The sequence below is a fragment of the Crocodylus siamensis genome, chromosome 9 (assembly GCF_052110815.1).
Source record: "Crocodylus siamensis isolate JL-2025a chromosome 9, ASM5211081v1, whole genome shotgun sequence".
NCBI lineage: Eukaryota > Metazoa > Chordata > Crocodylia > Crocodylidae > Crocodylus > Crocodylus siamensis.
This window is the reverse complement of record NC_143403.1, coordinates 43,095,078-43,115,771: the sequence shown is the minus strand read 5'-3', so window position 1 is coordinate 43,115,771 and position 20,694 is coordinate 43,095,078. Positions and strand designations below refer to the sequence as shown.

General features: G+C 48.5%; 1 protein-coding gene and 1 pseudogene across 1 annotated transcript in view; one reads left to right on the top strand and one right to left on the bottom strand.

Annotated features, from left to right (window-relative positions):
• AIFM3 (AIF family member 3) overlaps positions 1 to 20,694 on the top strand; it is a 214,587-nt gene that overhangs the window by 107,253 nt on the left and 86,640 nt on the right. Inside the window, exon 9 of the mRNA XM_090062294.1 lies at positions 6,124 to 6,215. Within this exon, the coding sequence (XP_089918420.1) occupies positions 6,124 to 6,215 (92 nt within the window). The remainder of the gene's footprint in view (positions 1 to 6,123; positions 6,216 to 20,694) is intronic.
• Positions 12,500 to 13,878, bottom strand: LOC149857458 (uncharacterized; annotated as a pseudogene).

The window sequence follows — 20,694 nt, the reverse complement described above, 5'->3', positions numbered from 1 at the left end:
ATGCTCCAAGTAATTTGCCCTTCCTCAGGGGGACATGCAACTCCCTTGACTGTATTTGGGTGACTTCTAAGGGTCAAGAGTCCAGGGTTCTGGGAATACAACAGGGCCTGGCCTTAAGGGCTCTGAAAATAGAGCCACGACAGATTTTAAGGACCAAAAAGAAACACTGGGGAAATATCTGTGCAACTCATGAGGATTTGCAGGACCAGGCTTCTCAGACTGTAAAAAGCTGTAGGGGCAGGACTGTGGAGCTCTGGGTACAGAGCTGGGATCAGAGCAAGAGTGGGAACAGGCCTGAGGGGCTCTGGGGATGAAGCTGGGACCAGGGCAAAAGTAGGAGCTGGCTCAGGAGACAGAGCTGGAACAAAGGAAGGAGCAGGAGTCATCCTGGAGGACTCTGGGGGTGGAGCCAGGACCGGGGCGGGAACAGGAACAGGCATGAGTGCTTCTGGAGCTAGAGCTGGAACCAGAGCCAGGACTGGAGCAGGAGCCAGAGTGGGAACCAGGATGAGAGTTGGAGCCTCAGCCAGGGGAGGAGCTGGAGCAGGAGCCTGAATGGGAGCCTGGATGGAAGTGGGTGCTGGAGCCGAGGGCAGGCCAGGAGCAGGAGTTGGAGATTCTGGGAACACAGTGGGTGCAGGAGTCAGAGCTGAAGCTGGGGCTGAGTTCAGAGGCTCTGGGAGCCAGGCAGGGCCTGGAACTGAGGTGCATTTCTGCTACTCTGGAAGAGTAGCAGGAATAGAAGCCAGATCTAGAGCCAGATTTAGAGACGGGTAATGCCTATTAATTCATTGAGTCAGCTAAAAATCTGTCTTTTTTAAATCTAGCATCATAGTTTTGCTGACCTCATGCTTTCCCCATCTCAGGATCTGGAATTCTATCATATAGTGACCACTTCCTCCCAAGGTGTCTGTCACCTTCACGTGCTTCACCAGTTCTTCCTTATTGGTCAGATCCAAGATAGATGATATCTTAGTTGTAACCTCAACCTCCTGGCACAGAAAGTTGTCCTCCACACAAGTTAGGAACCAGCTCAACTTTTTATGTTTGAGCTGGTATGAATTGTTCTTCCAAGCAGATATCTGGAAAATTGAAGTCTCCCACCAATACCCTCCCATAGGTTTTGGATAAATTTGTCACCTCCTTGAAGAGTACCTCATCCATCTCCTCTTCTTAATTTGGTGGTGACAGGAATGGGACTTGAATGGGAGAGAACTCTGCAGCTAGGACTCAGGGCAGCTAAACAGAGGCCAGCTGCAAGAGGGCAGGCAGCCAGCAATCACTGCGCCTAGGCAGGAAGTGGCTTGTTAAGGACAAAGGGAACATCCATGAATGGCATGTGTCCCCCGTGGCTGGGGGGGGCACAGCAGTGGCGGAAGCGCGGCGGTGGTAAGCGGGGAAGCTCCTGCAGATGCCGCCAGCACCGTCGGCGGGAGTGGGGGTGATGAGTGCCAACCAAGGGGCAGCAACCACCCATAGCCGCCATCAAGGAAAAGTGCCTTTTTGAAGGGGGTGCACTGCCGTGCTCAGGGGGTGCATGTACAACCACATGTACCCACTATGCATCACCCCTGGGAACATTTGTGGCCAGTCAGGACCACTTTATAGGACAGGCTGGCTGTAGCTGGCTTGGCAGCCAGAAGGACAGCTAGTTAGTAATGAGCTGAAGGTCAGCAAATGGACAGGTGGCCAGCTACAGGCAAGGACTTATGCTGAGAGGGTAACTCCCTCAGGGAGAGGAAGCAGGGTGGCAAACTACCCAGGCAGGCAGGTAGGCAGCCCAGAAGCAAGGGACTGCTTACCTAAGCCCTAGCTGAGAAGGCAGGCAGGTCATCAACCACAGGGAGTGAGCACCTGTGGGGCACTGCAAGGTCACATGATTGGATGGGGCAGGGCTTAGGGGGGCGCATAAAGCCACTGCATGAGCAGGCAGGGCAGTCGGTTCTTGCAGGCTGAGAGGGAAGGTGCTCCTGAGCTGGGAGGCAGAAGGAGACTGCCTGGCTGACTTGAGAAACTCTGAAATCTGCAAACAATACCCGCAGAGAAGTAGGACCCAGGGTTGTTCAGCCAGGGACCTGAGGATACAACCCAGAGAGTTCTTCCCCTCCCCTTGCTTCCAACTATGGAAAGGATGTGGACAAATTGGAAAGAGTCCAGTGGAGGACAACAAAAATGCTTAGGGGGCTGGGGCACATGTGGAAAGTTTGAAGGAACTACATTTATCTAGTCTGGAGAAGAGATGGCTGAGAGGGAATTTAATAGCAGCCTTCAATTACCTGAAGGTTGGTTCCAAAGAGGATAGAGTTAGGCTGCTCTCAGTAGTGGCCGATGACAGAACGAGCAATGGTCTCAATTTGCAGCAAGGGAATTTGATATTCGATATTAGGGGGGGAAAAATCTCACTAGGAAGGTTGTATAGCACTGAATCAAGCTACCCTGAGAAGTTGTGGCATCTTCATCCTTGGAGGTTTTTAAGACCTGGGTAGACAAAACCTTGGCTGGGATGATCTAGTTGGGGATGGTCCTGCTTTAAGCAGGGGATTGAACTAGATGACCTCCTGAGGTCCCTTCCAGCCCTAATTTTCTATGATTTTAGGATTCTATGAATAGGTGCTTCTCATGGCCATCTGCAGTGTGGATGGTACAGTATCACGGGGCACATCCTGCATATCAACTCTGCATTGTCAGAGCGGTGCGCCATGTCCTGACCCTCAGCGCTCAGGACCCTGCTCAAGATCAGATTGAAAGACATCAAATCAAGCTCCACCACCAGGTGTGACCTGGTGCCCCTGTGTCCCCAGGGCCCTTGTGCATCTTGGGTATTTTTTGCTATCTTCTTCTCCACCTTCCTTTTATCGTGAAATATGTTTACAATGTTGACAACATGGTCCAGCTCAAGGATGTGTGACAGCTTATTAAAGAAGGGCATGGTGTGCCTTTTGACTCTGGGGGTCCAGTTCGCATTGATGGTCGCACTGCTGCCAGTCCTGGTTGTGGCTCTAAACTCTCATTTCTTTGGCAATCTGGTGGTATACTTCCTTGTTCTTACGGCCCTTGAGGAGATCTTTGTAAGTCTCCTCATTGTCTCAGGGGACAAAGAGATCCCTGATCTGTGCCTGGGTCCAGTCACCAACCAAGCCACAAACTGGCCTGGGTCAGGTCTGGCCTGGCCCTGGCAACCAATGACCAAACCAGCCTGGGACAGCTCTATGTCAACCTGAACTAGCCTGGCCTATCTCACCCAAACCACAATTTGGCCCATGTCAGCTCCTTGCTGACCCAAGCAATGGATTGGCCCAGGTCACCTTACTGCTCATCTGATCTTGTCTGTTCTGCCTCATGTGCTGGAAACACCAAAACCGACTGGGGGTGGGGCCATGCTGGTCTCAGGTCTGTTTGTGTCAGCCACGTTAAGGGGCGTTCTGGCTCTTGGGGCAGCAGGTGTGGGTCATGTGCAGGGACACAGCTGCCTTGGCACACAGTGTCTCCCTGCAGCCCTGGAGTGCAGTGCAGGGCTGGTGAAAGGGGCTGGGATTTCCTAGTCCTGAGGCAGCCAGAGACAAGGAGTAGCGGAGTCCGGCTTGAGTCATGGACTGTGTCCTTTTGGGGGAATGGGCAGAACAATGCATTCTGGGATGCTGGGGCATAGTGTGACAACTTCTGTCAGAAGGGTGAGTGTATGTGAATTCATTTTCCTGGTAGAAACTGTACCAGGGCCACTTCTACTGGGTTGGATTGAGTTAATTTTTTCCTGGAACCATCATATTTCATTAGGGACAAATTGTCAACATTTGTATACTTCGGGTTTCTACTAGGAGAACTGCAGTTTTCTTGGTAGAAATGTAACACTTGTATGCACTGTTTGGCTGATACTTTATTTGGGACTTAGAAAACTGAGAAGTTCCTGGCTAGAGCTTCTTGCTTCTCCCCTTAAAGTCGAATCGTTCACCACATTGGGATCAGGAAAGAATTTTACCCCATGGTCTTATTTGCACTGACTGCAGTGGGTTTTGCCGCCTTCCGCAGTGGTGGGACATGGTTCTTTTTTCAGATCTTTTGAGAATATTTTAACAAAGCAGGTTCTTGCTCTTGTACTGATAGGATATTGACCATGCCCTCGGACCTCTGCCTTACCAAGGCAAGATAATGGGTGATTTTGGTGTTTCAGGCATCATAGCTGGTAGTTGTATGAGGGCTGCTTCCATAGTTTTTTAAGAGCAGGCAGGACAAACAGTCATCTAGAATGACTTAAAAAATGATGATCCTTCCTTAAGCAAGGAGTTGGACTAGATAACCTCCTGGGATCTCTTCCAACCCTACTTTTCTATGATTCTGTGAAGTGGTTCTGCCATGCTATTTTTCTCTGATGCCACAGATGCACATTTCCTGGTGCAAGATGAAATGAACGTGTGCATTTTTTATGAATTCTAAGGGTAGAGCTTCATGTCCACATAGATGATAAATCTTCTAGATTATTTCGGTATTTAATGGCTGCTGCTGTGGGGCATGCCTAGGACAAACACCCTTTGTTCCTGAGAACTAACACAAAGCAAAACTAATGGCCACGTCCAGACGAGCATGGCCATGTGGTATGTGGTGCCACAGACACGTCTGCGGTACCAGGTACCACACAGTTTATTGTTCTCTGCACCGCAAGGGAGCAGTGTGGAGGGTTTTTTGACTCCTGGATATCCAGGGGTCAAAAAAATCTTTAAAGAAAAAAAGAGCAGCACACACATGGGCAGCATGCGCCCTCAAAAGCAGAGCCAGGCTACCCAGAGCCACACTATGGCTGCCAGCCAGGCTCTGCATGGCAGAATTGCCACCGCTGCAGCCCGGGGAGGCCCCCAGGACCCCAAGTAAGGCTGCTTTGGCCAGCCAAGTGTTGATCCCAGCCTCCCCTACTGCCCCTGGGGTAACTTGCCACATGCCAGGTGTTCCCCAGGGCCAACTAGCAGCGGCATAAGCTGCACCACTGCTAGCTGTCCCTGGGGAACCAAACATCCATTCCACATGTGGACACGGCCAAATGAGGCCACATTTGTGCTCCAAGTGGGCAATGATCACATAAGGTAGTTCTGTTTTCTCTTCCCCTCCTCTTGAATCACCCTGCCTCAGTCCCCACTAGGAGTCCATATTCCAGTGTCATGTGATGGCCCCATGTCCCTCCTATGACTCTTGCAACATTGATATCTCCCAGTCTCTTCATCATTTTCTCTTCAACCTGTCCCTTCCCTTCCATTACTCCTTGCTTCCCACTTCTGCTTTCTCCTTCCTCTGCCTCGACTGAAGTCTTTCTCGCAGCATGGCCATCTGTCAGGTGCTGCGGGGGTAGCCAAGCAAAACAGCCAATATTCTGTTCCTCCTCACTTCTTCCCACAGGGTTGTCAACACCCATAGTACTGTCTCGAATCTCATATTTGGTGAATGTGTTAAAGCCTGGTCTCCTTGAATCGTATGATGTGAGACTCTCAGCTGTCACTGAAAAAAGTTGATTTTTAGAATCAATCTTTTGGCCTTCTGTGTACACCAAACAGCACAGTTGGGGTGCAGCTTTAGGAAGCGGGCCTTGGGGCTAGCTGGGAGGAGAAACTGAAGGGGAAGTCTTGCCTGCTGCTGTACTCACAAGTGACATTTGAGGTGACAGGGAAGCAGTAGAAACAAGGCAGGTGTGTCTGACTGTCACCACAGATGAGTGACACTTGGCAGGTATGTCTGTATCTTCTGTACCAAAACACAAATGAACAGGGATGGAATACCATTTGACTATCAGAAACAAATGTAAAGTTCTTACCTGTGTCTCTTCCTTGATCTATGACAATGAATTTAGACAAAACTCACCAATTCTATACCTCCCCTGCTTTAATCAGCACTAGTCTTTCCCTGATTTCCATGAGGGATAAATCAATTCACAATTAAAATAAAATGACTAATTTGCTTACATGAGCTAGTGCAACATGATCCATGGGAACTTCAGTCCAGAGTGCCAGGAGAGGCTGTAAGCATGTTCTGAAGTTAACAGCCCTTGTGCTCAAGTCTACCTGAAACAACATCTGGCTAAGCCCTTTGTTATCTCAAAAACAGCTGATTTAATCTTTTAACATTAATTAGAAATGATTTCAGGTTGCAGCTGTGGATATCAAGAACAAGATAGCTGTGTTCAAGGATGGATTTAAGATGGAATATAACAAACTGCTGATAGCGACTGGAAGCACGTAAGCTACAAACATTTTTCGCACTAGGATAAGTTATACTTATCTTAGAAAATAAGGTACTTGTGCCTAGGGAAATAGAGCCAACACTGAAACTGAATTAGCCATATGAGTAGGAAATTTTTGTTTGCAAGAATATTTTCTGAAAAGTGTTATGAATATTATGGGATTATATAGTCATCTAGGAATTCTGGTCTGAATACATGTTCACTTAAGTAGCCATTCATGCTAGAAATGTCTGCACAGCCAAATCTAAAGATTCTTTTTGTTTTGGAGTCATCCAACCTAGGAAGCAAAAATCAAAGATCAGGCTGGCTAATGATGGATGATGATTGTGGAAGTAATAGCTACAGTGAATAGTTCATGTTTGACATGTAAACTAAATATTGTTTATTAAAGAAATCATTTACAGAATAATTTTGAATACTGAATAAATATGCATTGATCAAAGGAAATTTGTGGATAGTTTGTGAACAAAAATGATCTAAATTGTAATAAACTCTTTGATGCAGATAACTTATGAAGCAGTATGCAGGGTAATAGGTAATAAAAAGCTACAAATGTTGCCCTTCCAGTTAATAAAATTAACTCTTAAACAGTTCAGAGAGCAGTATCAGCTATTCACTAGTTACGTCTACATGTGCATTAATGTGCTTTAGTTAAGGTGCGTTAAATCTAGTATCTCCATTGTGAGGGCATTTTTACATGTGTTTTTGATGTGGTGCCAGGCACTTTTAATTAGCGAGCCATGCTAATTAAAAGCACCTATGTATCTTGTGTATCAGTGGCATAGCACGTCCCCTCTCTAAGAAAATAATAGTGGTGCAGTTTGAACTTAAACTTATTTCAAAGTGCACCGCTGCCATTTTGTCAGTGCAGAGACACACTGTACTATTAATACATGTGATGTGCAAGGCTGCCAGGGCACGTCAATTTACATGCTCCGGCAGACTCAATTAATTGAGTCTGCTTCGACGTGCTGGATTTCCAGCATGTCAGAGCAGGTTCCTTGCATGTGTGCAAGTCATTAGCGTGTCTTGATGCGCATTAACTAAAGAGCATGGTTTTTGAGTCATGCATAATGTGTAGCCTATTTTAATGCACATTAAGTAAACAGCCTGTATTTTTCAGTGATGCTTTAATGCACATTAAAATAGGCTAATGTGCATTAAAGTGCACGTATAGATGTGCCCGTTTATGCATAATATGCGTAATAGACTGAGAATTTAAATTACACATAAACTATTATGTTAAAAACATTAAGCTTTTAAAATATAATATCAATTGAAGGTCAGGAAATGCCGAAGTTAAGGACTGAGTATTTATGGTTTGTCTTAAAAGGGACTTAACTATTTTTCCCCAATTATAATTAGGTAACTCAGAAGGAAGGATAGACACTTGGGTTCTCTGCCTCTGTTAATATATATCCATGTACCCTGACTGTAACCCAGTGATGAGGGCACTTCCCTTGAGAAGGCTAAGAGCTGGGTTTAGGTCCCTGCTCCAAGGATAATTTCTGCTTTTACAATGATTTTCTAATTTGTAAACGGTCTTGGTAACAAGGACTAGAGGTCAGGTTTCTACCCTCAGTAGCCAAGTGCCCTATTCCTGGGCCATATAGTCCCATTTCCTTATTAGCTCTACTTCTGATCTATTGCGTCTTGTATTCTTGGCTGCCAGGTAGTCCAACTTCAGCAGGAGGAATTGAGGATATCCTTACCCAGACTATTGTATACCTGGTGAATAAGGCACTCTCTAAGAAATGGGAGTTTTTAAAAAAATCCCATCACGGTCAGGAGAGCCTAGAACCCAGCTCTCCCATGTGAGACCATGTTCTAACCTCTAGATCTGGAGTTGGTAACTTTTTGGAGCTGGGGTTAGTTCTGAGCACAGGCCACTTCTAATATAGCTTGAACTGCTGCCGATGCAACCACCATCACCGCTCCCCATTGCAGTGCCACTGCTGCTGTCACCCAGCTGCTCTGTGAGCAAAGCCACACACTGTGGAATCTCCCGGTCACCAAAGCTCCTGGTCACTCTCCACCTCCACAGCCTGGATAAAAGGGCTCTGCAGGTCAGATACATCCCAAAGTCAGTAGGTTACTAACCCCTAGTCTAGACTAATATGTAAAAGGGAGACACCATCACTGGCTATGGTCTTGAGTAAGAGTGAATGTGGGTGCTATACTTTGTACTGAACTCAATGAACTCTGTGAATTGGGCATGATCTGTGAAACTGGGAACTTGCACAGAATTTAAGAACTTTGCAATTCCATACTGGATCACAGTGGAACTTAGGTGGGAGCTAGGCATCCTCTGGCTCAAAGTAGATTACTTTCTGACCATACTCAGAAGCTTACGTCTTGGTATCGAGGGATCTTTGGAAACGAAAGTTGGAGGTATGCCTAATGAATTTAGACCCCTAAGTAGTTATGTAGCTGCTGGAATAGTTTAGATTGTGACTTAGGGCCTAAATTCTTCTTATAGTTGGGAGAGAGGTTTGACCTACCTAGTTGGTCCAATAAAATATATCACGCAAAACCCTGTCCATTCTTAGGCACCACACTGTTGATGCATAAAGGGGAATAGAATTTCAACCTTAAGCACCACAGTGATAAAAATACTGAGGAATTTCCCACCTGCTGGAATCCATAGCCTTCATTTACACACTCAAGTATATAAGTCTCTTTATCCAGTGCCTGGTAAAACTTAGGTGTCCAAGAAAGGAATATACAAAAGTCAGCATGCTGAGCAGGGGGTGACTTAAATTAGCTAATGAAAAATTCTGAGAAGGCGGCTGTGGTTTAAATCACAGTCACTACCGATTTCCCTGCTTAGACTTAGGTGCTTCCCTCTGTTGGGTATTCACAGACATGAACTCTCTACTGAAGTTATGTGCGACTTTCTCACAAGACACAAGGGAGGAGAGGAGCCCCTTCTTCTACCTCAAAACTCTGTCTAAAACAGCCACCGGGAATGTCTACATGTGCATATTAATGTACAGTGGTTGATTGCTCCTGGGTGCCCAGGACTGCTACATGTTGAGCCAGGTCAGAGCAGCCCCAGGTGGCAGAGGGCTCAAGGGGTTAGCCTGCTGACCCAGGGCTGCTCCAACCTGGCTCAATGTGCTGTGGAGGGGCTGGCTGGGACACACAGGTGTTTCAGTGGAGGCAGCCCCCATGTTGAAGCACCCTGGTGCCCCAGCCATCCCTGTCAGCATCTGTATGTGTGTTGCTGCAAAGTAAAAAATTCCATTGTATTTATAAGTGCTAACCTGCTCTGAAGTCTATTAGTTTACTCCAACATAATAGCCCTGGACATAGAATCATAGAATCAACGAGTGGGAAGGGACCTAGACAGATCATCTAGTCCGACCCCCCGCCATGGGCAGGAAGAAGCACTGGGGGTGGGAGGGGTCATAAGACCCCAGCCAGGTGCCTATCCAGTCTCCTCTTGAAGATTTCCAGGGAAGGTGAGAGCACCACCTCTCTGGGGAGCCTATTCCAGGCTCTGGCCACCCTTACAGTGAAGTAGTTCTTCCTAATATCTAACCTAAACCTATCCTCCCTCAGCTTGTGGCCATTGTTCCTGGTGACTCCCACAAAGGGGGGCCCTGGTGAACAGACTTTCCCCCAGTCCCTGCTCCTGGCCCCTGATAACGTTGTAGGCAGCCACAAGATCCCCCCTCAGTCTCCTCTTGTGGAGACTGAAGAGATTCAGGTCCCTCAGCCTCTCCTCATAGGGCTGGCCACAGAGGCCCCCAACCATACGAGTGGCCTCCTCTGGACCCTCTCCAGGTTCTCTACGTCCTTCTTGAAGTGCGGCGCCCAGAACTGGACACAGGACTTCAGTTGCGGCCTAACCAGCGCCATATAGAGGGGGAGCAAGACCTCTCTGGACCTGTTAGTGATGCCCCTGTTGATGCAGGACAGGGTGTGGTTGGCTCTGCCTATTGCTTCATTGCATTGGCGACTCATATTCATCCTGGAGTCAGTCCTGACTCCAAGATCCCTCTCTGCCTCTGTGCTGCCGAGAGGGGCAGCCCCTAACCTATAACCATAATGCTGGTTCCCTCTCCCCAGGTGCAGCACCCTGCACTTGTCCTTGTTGAACCGCATCCTGTTCAGATCCGCCCACTTCTCTAACCTATCCAGGTCTGCCTGGATACGGTCCCTGCCTGCCAGTGTATTCACTTTACCCCACAGCTTGGTGTCATCAGCGAACTTGAACAGGGTCCACTCCATACCCTTGTCCAGGTCGCTAATGAAGATATTGAACAGCACCGGCCCTAGGACCGAGCCCTGGGGGACTCTTGCCCACGCCCTCCCAGGTCGACATTGACCCATCCACCACCACCCTCTGCATTTGCCCCTGGAGCCAGTTTGTCACCCATGTGACTGTGCATTCGTCAGTGCCTCAGTCCCTCAGCTTGCCCACTAGAATTGGGTGGGACACTGTGTCGAAGACCTTCTGGAAGTCCAAGAAGATGACATCAACTTCCTCCTTGACATCTAAGCTCTTCATTACCTGGTCATAGAAAGAGACCAGGTTAGTCAGGCAGGATCGGCCTGGCAGGAACCCATGTTGGTTACCCCTCAACATCACTTCCCCTGCAAGGCTCTCACAAATGTGGCCCTTGATAATTTTTTCAAAGACCTTCCCCAGGATAGAAGTGAGGCTGACTGGCCTGTAGTTGCCAGGTTCTTCCTTCCTCCCCTTCTTGAAAATAGGGACCACATTGGCCCTTTTCCAGTCCTCAGGGGCTTGGCCCGAGCACCAGGAGTCCTCAAACAGCCGTGCCAATGGCTCCGCAATGACACCAGCCAATTCCCTCAGCACCCACGGAAGAAGGTTATCCAGGCCCACCAACGTGGACACATCTAAGCCCTCCAGGTAATCCTTAACTAGGTCTGAATTAACAGTCGGGAGACTCATATCCTTCCTGGGCCTCTCTACGCTGTCACCCGAGAGCACCCCATTGTGAGCAGACAGGAACATGGAGGCAAAGAATTTGTTGAAGAGTTCTGCCTTTTCTCGTGCGGCCATCACCAACTGCCCTGCCCTGCCCTGCCTCGTAGGGGTCCAATGTTACCCTGAGACGTCTTCTTGCTACCTATATACTTGAAGAAGGACTTTTTGTTATCCTTAATCCCAGAAGCTAGTCTAAGCTCCAGTGCTGCTTTAGCCTCCCTTACCAAATCCTTACAAGCTCGGGTCAGGGAGGTGTACTCCTCCTTTGTCCCTGCCCCCTGCTTCCACTGCCAGTACACTTTTTTCTTTGTCCTCAGGCCAGCCTGGATATCCACACTCAGCCATGAAGGTTTCTTGGACTCTTTTCCCGCCTTCCTGCGCAGAGGAATTGCATCCTGTTGCTCCCCAAGGATAACCTACATGAGGAAGGACCTCCTTTCCTGGACCCCCATACTAGCTACCCCCTGGGGTCCGAGTGCCTCCCTGACTACTGCCCTGAGCACATCAAAGTTGGCTTTCCTAAAGTCAAGCGTTTGCGCTGTGCCAGTTACCCTCCCCACCTTTGTCTGAATAGCAAACTGGATCATTTCATGATCACTGTCCCCAAGCCTCCCTTGTACTAGCACAGCCCCCACCAGGTCGTCCCCAGAGGCTAAAACCAGATCCAGTATGTGGCGTTTTCTCTAGTGGGGACGAGTACCTCCTGCATGAGGTGTAGGTCCTGGATGCACGTCAGGAACCTTTGTGAGTGGCTAGACCTGGCCGATTGCTCCTCCCAGTTGATGTCAGGGTAATTCATATCCCCCATGACCACAACATCCTTTGCACGCACGGCCTCCCCCAGCTGCCTGGAGAATCCAGATCCAGCTCTTCCTGCTGTTGTGGTGGCCTGTAGTAAACCCCGACCACCAGATCCCTCTTCCCCCGCCCTCCTTGAAGTTTGACATGTAGGCACCGAGACATTCTGCAGAACTAATTAGGCAATTCCATAATAAATGTCTCATCTACACAGAGGCAGACGAGGTTCTTTGTGTGAATCTGATATCTTTTATTAGACCAACTTAAATAGTTAGAAAACAATTAATAAGCAAGCTTTGGGGTTCAAAAACCCTTCATCAGGCTAAGGAAGTTTCAGCAGTTCGTGTGTGCTTTTCCTGGATGGAATGAAAAGTAAAGAAACCAGAGGCTGGGCTGGTATGTATGCAAGACAGGCAGGTAGTCAGTGAAAATGTAGATTGAGGAGTCAATGGGTGGGAGACGGGTGGGAGGGGGGAAGAGAGAGAAGGGGGATGAATAGTGGAGAGATACCTAGGGAGTCAGCTGTCAGGCAGGTAATAATGTGTCATAAATCCAATGTCTATATTTAGTCCATGATTTTTAGTGTCCAGGAGGCTGATGAAGTGGAGTTTATGGGCTCATCTCTGGGAAGTGTTTTGTAAGGTTCCTTTGAGGATCAGGATTGAGAGACTGGAGAGAGAGTGGTTATCTTGTGAGAAATGTTTCCCCACAGGTAATTGGTATTCCTGTCTTCGATAGATTCCTGGTGCGCGTTCATTCAGGTGCGTAGTTGTTTGGTCTCTCCTACGTATTTTCCATCAGGGCATTTGGTGCATTGGGTAAGATATATTACATTTCTGGAGGTGCAGCTGTAATATCGGGGAATGCTGATGGCTCTGTTGTGGGGTATAGTAGTTGTGGGGGTGGTGGAGATGTGTTGGCAGGTTTTGCATTTCTTGTCATGACAGGGTCTGGATCCATTCGGTGTGTTCTGGGCTTGAGGAAGTTTGCTTCTGGTGATGAGGTTAGCAAGGTTCGGTGCCTGTTTGAAGGCTAGGATGGGTGGCTCTGGGAAGATCTTTTTAAGAGTAGGGTCTCTTTCTAGTATGGGCTGAAACTGTTTGAGGATTTTCTGTACAGGTTCAAGGGAGAGGTGATATGACATAACCAGCGGTGTACGATTTGTGGGGGGTCTTCTTCTGTACTGCATCAGTTCTTCACATGGTATCCGGGTGGCTCTTTCAAATGTGTTATTTATCTCGCTGGAGGAGTGTCCTTGTTGGGTGAAAGCCTTTTTAAGATTGGTCAGGTGGTAATCCCCGGTGTTCTCTTCAGTGCAAATTCAGTGGTATCTGAGGGCTTGGCTGTATATCACAGCTTTTTTGGTGTGTTTAGGGTGATTGCTGGTTCTGTGCAGATATGTATGTTGGTCTGTGGGTTTCTTGTATAACGTGGTCTGTATTTCATCATTCTGGATACTGATCATCGTGTCTAAAAAGGAGATGTTGGTGCTGGAGTATTCTAGAGAAAGTTGGATGGAGAGAAGGTGATTGTTGAATTTCTGATGGAACTCAATCAGAGATTGCAGGTTTTCAGTCCAAATGATGAAGATGTCATTGATATATCTTAAGTTTAACAAGTGTTTGATGGTGCTGTTCTTGAGGAAATCTTCTTCCAGGTGGCTCATAAAAAGGTTGGCATACTGTGGTGCCATTTTGGTGCCTATTGGTGTTCCTATCATCTGGAGGAAGTGTTGATTATTAAAAGTGAAATTGTTGTGTGTAAGGATGAAGTGTATAAGGTCAGTAATATCTTTGTCTCTGTATTCGGAGTTGTAATCTTGTTCCTGTAGATATGTACGGTAGGCTTGGATGCTGTCCTGGTGTGGGATGTTGGTATATAGGCTGGTGCAATTCATGCTCCTAAATTTTCTGTGCAGAAAATTCAGGCTTATTAAAGTGCTCCCAGATGAATGTCTACACATGTGTCCACATCAGGAGCAAATTGAGCCTGATGGGAGCAACTCAGTCCAGGGCTGCTCCTGCCCTGCTCTGCCCCACAGCAACAGCCAGGGGGGGAACTGTCCCAGCTGGATATGGGTAGACAGCTCCATCCCAGCTGGGACAGCGTCCTCTCCCTCTGGCTCAGGGCTAGCCTGATCTCCCTTTGTCTGGGATGGAGTTGCCTGTCCAGCAAGGACAGTCCCCTGCCCACCTCCCCAGGCTTAGGGTCAGCCCAGTCTTCCCCCAGGCTTGGACAGAGCTGTTGGCTGAGTGGGGACAGCTCCCTCCTCCCCCCTGGAGATCTGGGCTTAGCCAGGCAGCAGCATGACCAGAGGCTGTACTGGTATGCATACAAAACAGGCAGTCAGTGAAAATGTAGATTGAGGAGTCAATGGATGCATTGGATGAGATAGATTACATTTCTGGAGGTGCAGCTGTAAGATGCAGGAATGCTGATGGCTCTGTTGTGGGGTGTAGTAGTTGTGGGGGTGGTGGAGATGTGTTGGCAGGTTTTGCATTTCTTGTCATGGCATGGTCTGGATCCATTTGGTGTGTTCTGGGCCTGAGGAAGTTTGCTTCTGGTGTTGAGGTTGGCGAAGTTCAGTGCTTCTTTGAAAGCTAGGATGGGTGGGTCTGGGAAGATGTCTTTAAGAATAGGGTCTCTTTCTAGTATGGGTTGCAAGTGTTTGAGGATTTTCCATACTGGTTCAAGGGAGGGGTGATATGTCATAAGCAGCGGTGTGCGATTTGTGGGGGGGTGTTCTTCTGTACTGCATCAGTTCTTCACATGGTATCTGGGTGGCTCTTTCAAACATGTGATCTATCTCTCTGGAGGAGTGTCCTTGTTGAGTGAAAGCCTTTTTAAGATTGGTGAGGTGGCAATCCTGGGTGTTCTCTTAAGTGCAAATTCAGTGGTATCTGAGGGCTTGGCTGTATATCACAGCTTTTTTGGTGTGTTTAGGGTGATTGCTGGTTCTGTGCAGATATGTATGTTGGTCTGTGGGTTTCCAAATGGATCCAGACCATGCCATGATAAGAAATGCAAAACCTGCCAACACATCTCCACCACCCCCACAACTACTACACCCCACAACAGAGCCATCAGCATTCCTGCATCTTACAGCTGCACCTCCAGGAATGTAATACATCTCATCCAATGCACCAAATGCCCGGATGGAAAATATGTAGGTGAGACCAAACAACACCTGTGCACCAGGATGAATGCACACTGGAAATCTGTCAAAGACAGGAATACCCAATTACCTGTGGGGGCACATTTCTCACAAGACAACGACTCTCTCTCCAGTCTCTCAGTCCTGATCCGCAAAGGAAACTTACAAAACACTTCCGAAAGACAATCCTATGAACTCCACTTCATCAACCTCCTGGACACTGAGAATCACGGACTAAATATAGACATTGGATTTATGACACATTATTACCCTGCCTGACAGCTGTCTTCCCAGGTACTTCTCCACTATTCATCCCCCTTCTCTCCCCCACTCCCCTTCCTGTCTCTCACCCATTGACTCCTCAATCTATGTTTTCACTGAATACCTGTCTACCAGTAAGCCTCTGGCTTCTTTACTTTTCGTTCTATCCAGGAAGAGCACACACCAGCTGCAGGAACTTCCTTAGCCTGACGAAGGGTTTTTGGACCTGAAAGCTTGCTTAAAAATTGTTTTTCAACTATTTAGTTGGTCTAATAAAATATATCAGATTCACCCAAATAACCTTCTCTTTCTTCCCTGGGCACTCTGGCGGGGGAGAGAGGAGCTGGACCTGTTTCTGGTGTCTCAGCTGGCACCAGCATGCTTTTAGCCCATCATCCCAGGCTCTGGGCCAATCAGCAGAGCTCTCCTGGTCAGTGCAGAGCAGGCCGGCTTGGATGCAGCCTGGCGACCCATGCTGCAGTGAGCAGGCGAGTTGGGCATGCACTTATTACAAGGGTACAGCACATACTTCACAATATTTTATTGAGAAACATATCCAGAAAATTTGGAAAGAATAGAAACGTTTTGACTACATTGCAAAATGTAGACAAAATGTAGAGTAGCAGCTATTGCAAAGATGTTAACTGTCCACCTGTTTCAAATTCAAGCAAATGTGAACAATTTGATTGCTGTTTAAAATACACATTCACACCCCAAAGCTGAAAATATCAGTTACAGAAAAATCCAATTCAAATCAAAAGGGGAGTAAGAAAAATCCTTCCTCTCAAAATTGTTAATGATGCTATTTGGATTGCTAAAGAAGATTATGTGAGCTAGATCCATAGCTTAATAATATTTATGTTTTTAATAATAGCTATGACAAAAAAGGTAAGCCTTTTTAACCATAGGTTTTTAAAATACAATATTCTTTCAAAGCTGACATTTTAACAGAATTATTTTAAAAACAAATTTCTGATTTTACAAAGGGAATATTCAGAATACTTTGATTAAAAAGTCAAAATATTTTGTTTAGATAAGTCTGAATTAATATCTCTAGAAATTTTTGTCCCAAGCATATTTTCAGTATTTCAGGTTCTTATCATATTTCAGATTGTGGCAGAGTGGAGTCCCTAAGAGTGGCCGTATTACCCCTAGGCTCCTTAACTGTGCCAGTCTTGCCCTACAGGCACCCTCTATCTCACCCGCCACATCTTGTTGGTATAATTCATATAGGGAAGCTGCCCTTGATCTTTGGGTTTAGACACAGTCTGGCTAGATCTTACTGAACCCTGTGGTTCATAGACCCCTTGGCATACCACGTTATGGTATATGGTGCCTGAGTCTCTCAGCCTTACGGGTTATATGCGTGGCTCCAACTACCCCTTTACCACGCCCCAAGCCTCACAGAGGGCATTGACATTGTCTTGCCTAGGCCTCATTATAATTTGGCCCCTCGTCCTCACTGGGCTCTCTGCAGCCCTCGTCTCTGTGCCCCTCGGCACTGGGCTCTGTGCCTCCAAATGCTGCGCCGTCTCTGGTGCCGGGGTCCCCATGCTGCCATGGGCCCCCAACGAGGCCTCCTCCTATCCCAAAATAACCTCACCCAAACTACCGGTGTTATCAGACAGCAAACAAGCAACTGTAATCAAACGTAAGCCCCTGGGCTATAACGTGACAAAGTGCAAGGCATGCTCTGCCTCTTTAAAAGGCTAAAACTCCTTCTCTAATACTGGGTGCCTGTAGGTGCCCCAGTAGCCCTAAAAGTAGCATATCCAATGGCTGTAGTGTCTCTGAGCCCTTCCTTCCTGAAGGCTCCTTCCCCTTCAGCTGCTGGCAGGGAACTGAACTGCCTGGTCCCAGCCCTAGGTTTTATATGGGCCTAGGGCCCTGCCTCTTCCAGCCAGCTGACCAGGTGCAGGTGCGACCAATTCCCTCATTAGTCAGTTGCCACGGCCACCTGCACCTGGGCTCTTATCGGGCCCTTTGTGTTCCCTCCCCAGGCAATCTCTGCTCTAATAGGAACAAGCACCTTAGTGCCCTGCGACACAGATCAAACACAAAGTTATGTGTCAGAATCAAGAGATACACAAAGCTCTTGGATCAGAGGCACTGTCTTTTATTAGACCAGCTAAATAATAGCAAATAAAATCTTTTCTTTGGAAACTTTCAGGCACATGTACCCTTCATCAGACTGAGGAGAAATCAAAGATTGTGAAAGTTCTACTAGGTAGAAAATAAACTTTCAGAGGGTTTGCCTCCGAAAAAATCTATGTCAGTTCCCTCTCCACCATATGAGGTCTGCCATTTCTTTCCTGTTGTCTTCTTCTGTCTTTCTATACCAGTACATTTAACTCAGTCCTATTTTAATAATGTCCTCAACTGTGGGGTCCAAGTGTCTGTTTATGAGCAGGTTCCTAGCTTTCCACAATGCATACCAGAAGCAGGAGATGACCTGGTCAAAGTAAGCTGTCAGGGCCCCTTGCTGTTTGGTCGAGTGCCTGTACAGCAGTGATCACCAACTGGTGGATCTCAAGTGACCAGTAGACCTTGAAGCCTCTTGGAGTCTATCTGAGGCTGGGGTGGGGGGGTGAGTGCGAGTGCATGTCCACGTGCACCCCACCCCCAGCGCAGCAGGTCAGTCTGTGGGGGAGGGAAGGGGCAGGGGCCCGATCAAAGCCTCCTTGGTTAGGCACAGTGCCGCAGAACCAGGAGCAGGCGTAAACTGAGTGGGGCCCCGGCCGGCTGGGCAGGTGGTGGGAGGATTGAGTTCAGGTGGCTCCTGCACGGTGTGCACCCTGATGGAGGCCCTAGGAGGCATGTGCCCCCACATCTGTGCACGGTGGAGGCAGCTACCATTGCGGCCTGGACTTTGTGCCTTGAGCCCAGTTGCAGCCTACCCGGGAGTGGCTTGATACCACATGAGTCCTGTGGCTGGGCGGACAAGGGACAAGGCTCAACCCAGTGGCTGGATGTACATGGCTTTGGGCTGCTCCTGGGCCAGCTGCAGCTGGGCTCATAGGACAAAGCCCAAGCCCATCTATGCACAGCAGCTGTCTCTGCCATGCACAGATTGGGGCAGGCACATGCCCCAGCAAACGCCGGGCAGCACCAGTGGCTGCAGCGGTGGGGAAGGAGGGAGGAGGGCTGGAACAGGGGCAGGCCTGCACAGCCAACATGGGGAACGAAGCCTTAAGCCTCGAGTGGTTTGGGGGGGGGTCATGCAGCCTGGCAGGGCATGGGAGGCATGTGCCCTTGGATCTGTATGCTGGCTGGGCCAGCTGCTGCTGCAAGCTGGGGCTGGGGCTTTGCCAGGCAGCACTGGGAGAGGGGCTATGTGGGGGGCTTCAAGCACCCAAAAATTCACCATTGCCCCTGCTCCCAGCACCACTGCCAACTGCAGTGCAGCGCAGGGTGGAGCAGACCAGACCCCCACCACAGAGAGTGCAGTGCTACCTTCCAGCCCCAACCCACTCCCCCCACTGATCCTGTGGTGGGAAAAGGGGAAGACAGTGCCATGCTCTTCATGGTGGCAGTCTGCTCTTCTCTGTGCTGCACTACACTGTCCTGTGGTCGGGCCAGATGGCACTGCTGGGAGCAGGGGCTACACTGAATTTTCAGGAGCTTGCAACCCCCCACATAGCCCCGATCCCAGTGCCGCCAAACACAGCCCCGGCCCTAGCCCCAGCCCGCAGCAGTGGCTGGCTCGGCTGGTGTGCAGTTCTGGGGGCACACACCACCCCATTCCCTGCCAGAGTGCAAGGCCTCCTCCCCATGGCCCCTAGACAAACCAGTCACTGCTTCATCCTGTACCCTGGCTGTGCAGGGCCTGCTCCTTCTCCAACCCCACTCCCTTACTCCCTGCCATTGTGGGGGTGGCAGATCAAGGGCCCAGCAGTAAGGGAGGAAATGGGGCTAGGGCTAGAGCCTTGATCTGCCCCTCCTCCCTCCTTTCCCCACACATGTACCTGCTGGAGAGGCTTGTCCCTGGATAATTTTTTCTCCCTCTGCCTGATCTGTGGCCCCCCCCCACAGCTTACCTGCTGGGTGGGGGGAAGGGGGCACAGCATGGTGCATGGTAGATCTTTTAAATGCCAAAGGTGATCTACTTAAAATGGTTGGAAACCACTGCCATAGAGGACGACTTCTCTGGTCAGGGTTCTGAAACCTGTCACTCTCAGGAGTACACAGACTCCTCCTAATGGTATTAGTCCAGAGCCCAAAGGCTTATGATTTACCATGTAGGTAACTGGGCAGGGCCTCAGCAGAGTTAACAGCCTTCCAAGCATGGTGATCCCACAGCTCAGCCCAGCTCAGTAAGTGTGTGTACTCCAGATACCCTCCTACCCCCGCCTCCAAAGGATCCATGTACTACTTAGCTTCTCACTCATGACTGGAACTGGGTATTCTTGTCACGAATCCTGGGATCCTCCAAAAATTTATATGCAGATGAGGTCGTCTGATCCCAGCACTCTTTCCTGCCTAGGCAGGGGGTCGGACTCGATGATCTGTTGAGGTCCCTTCTGACCCTCTCATCTATGAATCTATGAGGTGGAGGGCAACCTGATCCAGCTTCACCTCATGGAGGGCAGGGCCATACTAATCATATGCAACACAGGGATTCTGGGTGAACTGTTTGGGGCCCTGTTTGGTGATGTTTGGCAGGTATTTAAGGCTGGTGAAGAAATATGAATGATTGGAAATGAGGAAGAAAGATACAACTCAGCTGTGGGAATGAAGAGGAAGCCAACAGTATACAATATAGTGGCTCACAATGACTTGAGTCAGCACTGGGGTGGGGGGACTGCATTTAATGGGTGCAATCATAAATTTTATTGATGTGGTCTGCACTAATTTATCCAGGAGAAACACCATGGCCACTAAGGCAGTTTTCCTAGTTGCTGCGGATAACTGCTTCTCTGGCAAGGGGTAGAATCTGAGCGGAGGTAATGTATAGTTAACCTCCCACTTTTGCTTCTACCAGGAAGATTGTGGCTTTATGTCTACTTTGTGGAAATGGGAGACTTCTCCCTAGCTTGTTCCTGCAGTTGTATGGCTGAGGTCAAGTGAAACTTGGGGGCATTCATACCCCAAGTCTCTGGGATTGGGCTTGCACATAGGATGCCCACCAAAGGATTTGAAAGCATCTGAAGCACCAGGCAGGGGTAGAGGATGTTTGCCAGTGGTAGGGCCACATATAGTTCTTGAATGACTGATGAATTTGGAATTGATTTGGCCAATTTGACTTGGAACATGAAAAAATGTCCTTTAAAAAAAAATAAAAATCCTTGTGTAGTGGAG